This window comes from Pseudopodoces humilis, chromosome 24 (genome assembly GCF_049639895.1).
Source record: "Pseudopodoces humilis isolate 2021_Gansu_Grassland_sample_001 chromosome 24, ASM4963989v1, whole genome shotgun sequence".
NCBI classification, from domain to species: Eukaryota; Metazoa; Chordata; class Aves; order Passeriformes; family Paridae; genus Pseudopodoces; species Pseudopodoces humilis.
Genome location: NC_142223.1, coordinates 1,368,293 through 1,376,665, shown reverse-complemented (window position 1 = coordinate 1,376,665; position 8,373 = coordinate 1,368,293). Strand labels below are relative to the sequence as shown.

The following is an 8,373-nucleotide window of genomic DNA, read 5'->3' as shown; positions in this document are numbered from 1 at the left end:
TAATTTCAGAAACACTGGGCAAGTTGTTCAGCTCCCAGACAATATTCTTGTCGAGTTCCCTTCACCAACACCAGTGGGTGACTGGTACTGTAAAGGTCTGTAACAAATGTATTAATATTGGCCTGAACAGATCATTCACAAGGGACCCTGCCAGCCCATGTATGTTTTCAGCACATGGGTGTGAAGAAATGAAAACAGAATGAACATGATCAGTAAAATCTGCTATTATGCTTCAACCTGTCCTTCCAAAAGAATTGTTTTATTACACTACTTTCTACAGAGCCAAAAAAATGGGGGCAGCAGGAAAGGGCAGCATAAAGTGTGATTTCCAGGGAGAGACTGGCCCTCTGGAAGAATCCCTATGGATCCATAGAATTATGAAGCAGCACCTTCTAAGTTTTTCTTCAGCAGTTCCACTGAAATATTTTCAGCCTGAGACCCGCTAACACCCAGGTGATTCAGAGTTCACAGATGCTGGTGGCAGTCATGAGGCTCTGGAACCTGGTATCTTTTGAACAGATTCCCATCTGACAAGATAAGGCTCGATAACCATGCAAGACTTGGAAGCGGCAATTAAGTTTACAGAGAAAAGGCTAATGGGATTATATTCCTACTCCAAAATGTGAAGGATTTGCTTGCACTCAAGTTTAATTCATGCTGGTCATTTTGTTAAGAAAGTTTCAGCTCTGAAGTCCTGCTTACCTTACCTGGCTAGCTCCTGATTTTGGACAGTGACTGGGTAGTACACTATCTACTAGATATATTAGATATATCATACTAGCTGTGGCCCAAGAGAGGCGAGATTATAATGAGAAATGGGGCTAGGCAGCATTACCTCATCCTCACCATCTCCTCAGAAGATCCCGGGGTCAGCTCGGTTCGTTGGAGCATGGTGCTGACAACACCAAGATCGTGGTTGTGATCCCTTCTATGGGCCATTCACTAAAGGAATTGGACTTCACTATCTCTGTGGGTCCCTTCCAACTCAGAATATTCCAACTCGGCGCCCTCCATCCCCTCAGCCCAGCGCAGCTCCCACCCTCCCTACGCACTGGGCCGCGCCGATGGCGCAGTGCCGGCGGGGAGGCCGGGCAGGAAGGGGCGGGCATCGGCGGCCGCAGTCCGTGCTCGGTTCCCGGTACGCGGTGCTTGGTTGGTGGCGCTGGGTTCCCGGTGCTCGGTGCTCGGCCGGGCCGGCGGCAGGTCGGGGCCGGGCCGGGCGGGTGGGAGAGGGGCTGGCCGGGATCACACCGCGGGCTGAGGGGCGAGCGGGCGGGACCGTCCCCTCAGGCCGCTCCCTCGGGACGCTCCCCTCAGGCCGCTCCCTTGCTCTGCCCGCTGCGTCCCTCCCCTCAGCGTGGCCAGAAGCGCCGCTTTCCGTAAATAAGTGCCTGTGCTGGATCAGCGGAGACTTCGGACGTGAAGGATTTGTGGTAAAAGTGAACACGGGCAGCTGTGGCGGTGTCCGCCCTCACAGCTTCCCCAGCTGAGCTGGTGCCTTCACGCTTCTCGATGTGCTGTTCCCTCTCCGCAGCTTTGCTCACTTCACTGTGAGGACATCGCTTCTCAGCCGCTGCTGTGCAAACTTTAGGATTAACTGAATTAAATACGCTCACTTTCCCAACTACTTAAGCCCTTGGGCGTCTCCACGTCCCTCTCCCCTCGGGCTCTGATCCCTGTGGCCCGTTCATATTGCATTGATGCCTTCTTGCATTGAGACAATTGAATGAACGGCATTCCGTGTTCATACCTCGTATCTACGTATTAAAAGCAGAGGCCGTGGTGCTCCCAGCATCTCTGGAGCCATGTGCAGGTCCCCAAAAAATCTCTTTTGCCCAAATGTTTCCGCAGTCACAGCGTCGTGTGCGATGCGTAACCACAACTGGGCTCTGCTGTCTCCACTGTGCCTCACACGGAACTCTTTGAATATCTGAACATCTGAATAATTACCTACAACTGCTTCTCTGAAGTTAGTAAGATGCCTCATTAACTTTGGAGCGTTGTGGAGATGATGGTTTGGTCACTTTTGTCACATTTTAGGACAAATGTGATGCCACCTTTTCTCTATTTCCTCTTTCAGCTGCACGGAACATGTGTATTGTACAGCTTTAGATCCCCAAAGGAATTATCTTTCTGCTTTCCAGACAGGATTGCATGAGCTGCTGTATAAAATACACCATCTCTCAAGAAAACAAAGGGTTTTGTATGAAAAATGAGAGCTGGAAGTGATAAAAAATTCTCTTTCAAGTGACAGTTCAGATTATGGCAATGCTGTTGATTGCTGAACCATGCTGTTCAAGGCAGGGATGGGAATTCCACTTTTGGAATAAATAACTTTTGAAATATGCTTCTAACTCTCACTTCCCTCATCTTGGGTTTGTGGCAAAACTTCTTGGCCCAAATTTTATGTAGTAAATCACACATTGCCCTTTTTTTACTGCCCTGAAAATCCCAAACCCATTTTTTTCCTATGTGTTTATAAGGAAAAAAGATACCTGTGTAGAGGGAACTACATGGATCTGAGCATCTTCAGAGCAAAGTCTTCCAGAAACTTTCTCTGGGTATTTTATCTGCTCAGCACTGTGAATTATTTGTTGCGTGCCAGGAGCCACCATCGTGTTGCTCCATTATTGCTCCATATTTCATGTTATTAGGAAATTAGGTTAAACAGTTGTACTGCTCATGAATCTTTTTTGGCTGCTTCACTTTTCATATGAACCCAAGTTAAGAAATCAATAAATCTATAAGGGGAAGGGGGTTTTAATTTTGGTGCTGTCTCCCCATAATGTGTCCAGAGGTGAGCAGACTTGACAAATAATTGTAAAATTATTGAAATTATTGGTCTGGAAATTTGGATGTTTAGGGTTTCTGAGTGGGAAGACAGGACAGACACTTTCCTAAAGGACCATGACAGATGGCATGCAGATAATAAAATCCCTTTAAAAAGAGCAGCTCCTGTTGCAGTTCTTTCTTTTAGGGCTCTAAAACAATCCATAAATGGTGTCTGCATCCCCTGGGAATCATTTGTAGTGACATGGGCTCTTAATTCCTATTTATCCAGGGTGTGGAAGAAAGGAAAGATTTCAATTAGAACAATGAAATGAAATGAAATGAAATGAAATGAAATGAAATGAAATGAAATGAAATGAAATGAAATGGAGTGATTTTGAGCCCCTTAGATTGGATCTTAAGGAAATCAGTAGAAATTCCAGGTGATGGAAGTGAGCCCTGGAGCAGGTTGTTACCTTTGAATTTGAATTTGAATTTGAAACGAGCTGTTGTCACCTCTGCCTGCAGTCTGTTTGCTGCTGGCACCATCCAGGGAACAACTGGAAGCCCTTCACTTGGGAGTGTGCACAGCTACACTCTAAAAAATAATGTCTTGGCCCAGCTCAAGCTCCATGTGGTGCAGGGATCTTATTTTTAGAGAAAGAGCAGTGGCAGGTTGTATAGAAGAGGAATATTACAAGCAAAGCACAGTAATGACTGTGGGACACATCAAAGTCCTTCTCAGAGGCTGCAGCTGGACTCAACTTTCTTAATGCTGTCAGCAAAACAAACAGGAGCAATTTGGGCTGAGGATAAGAGAGGAAAATAATTTCCCAGGCAGCTGTACTGGTCCCTGCACCAGATGCAGAGTTTCTATTTTCATGTTATTTTTGCAGTAAATATGGGATTGATAGGCCTGAACGGGGTCCAGTCCTTTTGCATCCCAAAGGGAACTTGTCCTTTTGCAGGTTGAAATATTTATTGTCAGCTAATTTTGTGCAAAATGTTTGAGAATTGGTGAACTGCTCATCTGTGTCCTGTTCCTTTGTCTTCTTTGGTCACAGCAGTGTGTTGGGGGCAATAGACAAGCTGGACCTCGTTAGACTTGACTTAATTCCAGCAGTAAATGTGGCAGTAAAAACAAAAGTGATTTTTCTCCTCACTTCCTGGTTTCCAACTGTTTGCTGTTGGGTTTTTTTTTTTCTGTTGCTTTTTCCTCCTTGAACTTGCAAGTGAAAATGGCTGCAGAGGAGAGGTGGAAACAGCAAAAGGAGGCTGAGCATGGAGGGGAGAGGGAGCCGTGTGTGCTCCTGGGCCGGCAGCTGGGTGAAGCCGGGAGATTCGCCTACGCGGCGCTTTGTGGGATTTCCCTCGCCTGGCTGTTCCCTGAAAACGAGCAAAGGTACAAGTGGAGCGAGGGCTGAGCAGGGCAGGTGGATTTTGGGTGGTGGCTCTGCCAGAGCTGCTATCACACTCTTCTGAAGTTGGGGGAATGGAAGATCCTTTCTGTCATGTACCTGTAAGACTTTTAAAATTCAGCACAAAACACATCCATTGACACTGCAGACATCAAAGCATGTTCTGAAGCAAGGTCTAGCCCCACTCTGATTGTTTCCTTGTTTGTTTAGCCAGTTTGTTTAGCAATTCACCTTCTGCTGACTTCTGATACTTTGATTTTTGTGTGAACCAATGTTTGAAATTAAGTACTGCTCAAAGCTTCCAAAAATACCTAGTTGTGGAGCCTTGAAATACCCACTTGTGAAGCCTTAACTGCTTCTGTTGCCTTACAGCTCCTTCAGAACAGAATTCATCAAGGGCTTTGTGAAGTGGCTGAACCTGCCTGATACTGTCTTACCTGCCATGACAGCCTTTGCTGATGGCTTAGGAGGTGAGGGCACAGAAACTTTCACTGAAATTTTGCTGAAGGATCCCATCTTGAAAGAAAATCCACTTCTTATTACCCAGGTAAGTCCTCCCCTCGCCCTTGTTTGCTTTGCAGAAGAGGTTTGTCATATCTGTCTGTTTGCAGCTGAAGTGCTGTTTGTGCAGTCAGGGAAATAAAGTCAGTATTTCTGATGGGCATTTATTTATAAACAGCTGTGGGGAGACTGGCAGTCTATCCATAAAGAGCTCATGGAAATGATGAACGTGTAGCATGGTCACTGTCTGCTGAGTCGTGTCTTTGAAGGTTTCACTTTACAGAACAGAGAACTGACAGAGTTTTTACTTGCATTATGTTACTGCAGTGGTTTCCATTCATACACGTGTTGTACAGATTTTAGTGATACCCTGAACACAGTAGACCTGATTTTCACTTGTTTAAAAGCCCCTTCACTATATGTGTATCACAAACCACCTCCACATACATGCTCCAAGGAGCATAATTTCCAAAGTGTTCTTCCCAGAGTACACTTTGACCAGAAGGAAGTTATTGTGACTGGATTTTCTTTCACTGAGGAAGTGAAATTTGGGCTGCTCCATAATGTTCTGCTGTAAAAGCTGATGGGAAGATAAAAGAGGTGAAGCATTTTGGCAGCATTTGCTTTTGCTGGGGAAGATCTCTCCTCATCCAACCTCATGTTATGCCATGCAGGGTGAAGAGAGCTTTAGGCTGCTGCTGGTGGTGCACAGAACATGGGCACTGTCACCCTTTGCTGTGTCACCCTGTGCCAGACACCCTGCATGAGCCAGTGCTCTGCTATTGATTGATTAAGGGCTATCACACACTCACCTTGAGCAATGGCCTGGCAGAGTAGCAGATGTGAGAACCTGGCTGTGTTAGGGGAGATAAGAGCAGTGAACTTCTCTGGTCACCATCAGCAGCTCCCATTTCCTCAGCCACCTTTTCCTGTCTCCTGTCAGTTCATGAAATGCCTCAGAGGATCTGTTCCTAGTCCAAAAGTGCTCAAAGTCCTACAACAGTACAAGGACAGCAACAAAGATCTTAATTAATAATTCAGAGCAGATGTTCTAAAATAAAAGTGGCTCTTTGGATGCTGTTTCCTCAAATTCAATACATCCACACTCGTTCTTTTTGCCTTGATGTGCTTCCTATGTCATTTCCCTCATTCTCTCTGCCTCAGGATGGATTCTCTGCATTGAGGCAGGTTTTCCTGCGTTGCTGCTGAGTTTATTAAGGCTGGAATTTGACTTGTGTTTGCTCTGAGCTTATGCTGCATGAGGGCTCCATGTGCTTGTACAAAAGTGGCTGTGGATCAGCAGGAGCACACGGGATTTTGCTCTGACAGGAAACTGAGGCTATCCCCTGGATTTGGGAATTCTGGATTTGGATTTCTGGAATACAGAAACCATAGACAACTTTGATCAGTTGAAAGCAAAGATGAGGAGTAACTATCAGTCTAATGCCACAGCAGCAACCCCTTACACAGTCATCTGCATGTGGGCAAGGTGATTTATTTTGTCTGAGGAGAGGCAGAATGAAGGACTTGAGCAGAGCAAGGCAGCAGAGGTGTGTCAAGTAAAAACACTGGTTTGTAGGAAACATCAGCAATAACCTGGGTTCAGCTTCTTCCTTCTTAACTGGAAATAAACAAGCTACGGGACAAAGCTTTATGAATTATTGATCTTTTGCTTTATGGTGCTTGTGCTCCTTTGTATGCAGCTGCTGCTGACGCAATATTTACTGTTTATTAAGTATCTGCTTTAATTGCTCAGCCTGTTCAGTGGCAGGGCCTTGCTGGCACTATTGCTGCATTTTTGAAGGCCGTTCATCTCAGAGGAGCTGAAGGGATGATCCATGAAGTCTGGAGATTAGATGTGAGCTCACCATTGATTCAATGAGCATCTGAGGATTAGGGATTGTTATCTTTGTGTTCATTGCAGATGACTAATACAGGCAGATGGTGGTAACTGAATCCTTTAAAGACAGTAGTCATAGCAGGCTGTGGGTGTGGTATGGGAAGGCAATGCAATAAAAGAGGTATAGAAGCAGTGATAGGTGATAAAATGTTGAAAATTCTTACAATGAATATGTTTTTGCTCTAAACATACTTAGAATGCCCATTTTCCAGTGGTTTTCTACCCACATTCAGTGCAATGTGGATTTGGGGCTCTCTGTTGTTAAGGAAATGAATTTTGAACTTGCATCAACTTGGAAAAAGCTGGCAAAGACTGAATAGAGTCCCTTCTTTTGAAAGGCTTCTCAGTCATATGGGTGGTTGTCTTGTCAGAGTTTTCATGGAGATTCAAAACACTGACTTCAAAATGAGGCTGCAATATAACAACTGCTGCTTGGGGAGGAAAACAAACCAGTTGTGAACTAATCTAATCACTGCTGGTTGGATTCCAGCTGCCTGCATGTGCAGTACATGCACAGCCTAAACTATAGCCTAAATATGAGAGTGCTAACTGGCATGGATGCCATAAAAACGGTTGTTTCAGTTTATCACCTGATTACCTACGTGCATCCCTGACCTTTTGAAAGGCATGTGTGTACATGCTTAGGCCAGGTTTGTTTGGGGTGGTTCCATACGAGGTGCCACAGGTGATACTGGGCAGACAGGATGGGTCCTGAGCCTCACTGAGGGAGAGTGTACTGCCCATAAACCATCACTCTCTTCCAGAGGCAGCTCACATCAGTCTGTGGAAAATTGTGGCAACAAGGTCACAAGCTTCACTTTATTCTAGACTCGAGGCCCTTTGTTTGGTTGGCTTTTTGCTCCACCTTGTGCTGGGCTTTGACACCTCTGTGCCAACCCATCCCTCAGAAATGCACCCAGAGGTGGTGGTGCCTGTGTAGCTGATCCCTGGGCACCCCCAGGACTCGGGCTTTGGGAAACCAGTTACATCCCTCCCTCTGGACTGGTGTCTCCAATTCCCACATCCCACCAGCCAGCCTGGGGAGCAGTCTGCAGTTTGTCCCTCTTCTGGTTGGTTCAGGGTGGTTTGTTCTGCATTCTCCATTTCTCATGTGTAGGGCTCTCAGATTAGAGATGTTACAAACTGTGCTTGGGAGCTTACAGGACTAATAATCATAAACTCTTTGGCAGCCTCCTACTTCTTTGGCTGCATTTTTTGTGTTCCCAGAGGGCTGAAAGGATTCCCTGTAAAATTCAGCTGTGCTGTATTTGTGTGTAGGAGAGGGAAGCAGCTCAAGTGAGCTGGTGCTTAATGTAGTCACATGAAGAGCTTAGAATTTGTCCAGTGGCAATAAAAGAGGAGAACACAGTTGTAAAAACACTGGCCTCTTTTTCATGGATTTATCCATAGAAACCATCTATTGAATTGATTTGTTTTTCCATTTTTTTTGTGGTAAAGAGCCAACACAGAAGTCAAGTCCCTCAGTCTTGACAGGCCATAAATTCTGAGTTTTTTAACTCACTTAATCCAAAAGAACTTCGTGCCAATCCAAAAGAACGTTCAGCCTTACTGCGTGCCTAGAGCTGTGAATTCCCAGAATGCCAAAGAAAATAGGGGCCATTAGAGGAGCATTCAAACCTGTTAGTGATGTTTCATTTGTGAGTACATATGACTGTAGGGAGCAGAAGGCATTAGAGTGGGAGGTTTAGAGCCCTGTTCCTCCAAACTTTGAAGTCTGGTCTAAGATCAGGATCATAACAAAATAACAAAAAATGTGGGGTGCCT

At 45.4% G+C, this 8,373-nt stretch overlaps 1 protein-coding gene across 4 annotated transcripts in view; it reads left to right on the top strand.

The window, feature by feature from the left end:
* Positions 1–1,115: 1,115 nt before the first annotated feature.
* Positions 1,116–8,373, top strand: part of TMCO4 (transmembrane and coiled-coil domains 4) — a 35,734-nt gene continuing 28,476 nt past the window's right edge. For 2 of the 4 annotated variants that reach the window (XM_088066416.1, XM_088066415.1), the window contains exons 1-3: positions 1,266–1,433; positions 4,003–4,171; positions 4,560–4,734. In XM_088066416.1, the coding sequence (XP_087922542.1) occupies positions 4,008–4,171; positions 4,560–4,734 (339 nt within the window). In that variant the 5' untranslated portion in view covers positions 1,266–1,433; positions 4,003–4,007. Of the gene's footprint in view, positions 1,139–1,265; positions 1,434–1,851; positions 1,970–4,002; positions 4,172–4,559; positions 4,735–8,373 lie in introns of those variants that run through there. The other 2 variants (XM_088066417.1, XM_088066418.1) reach the window with 2 other exon arrangements.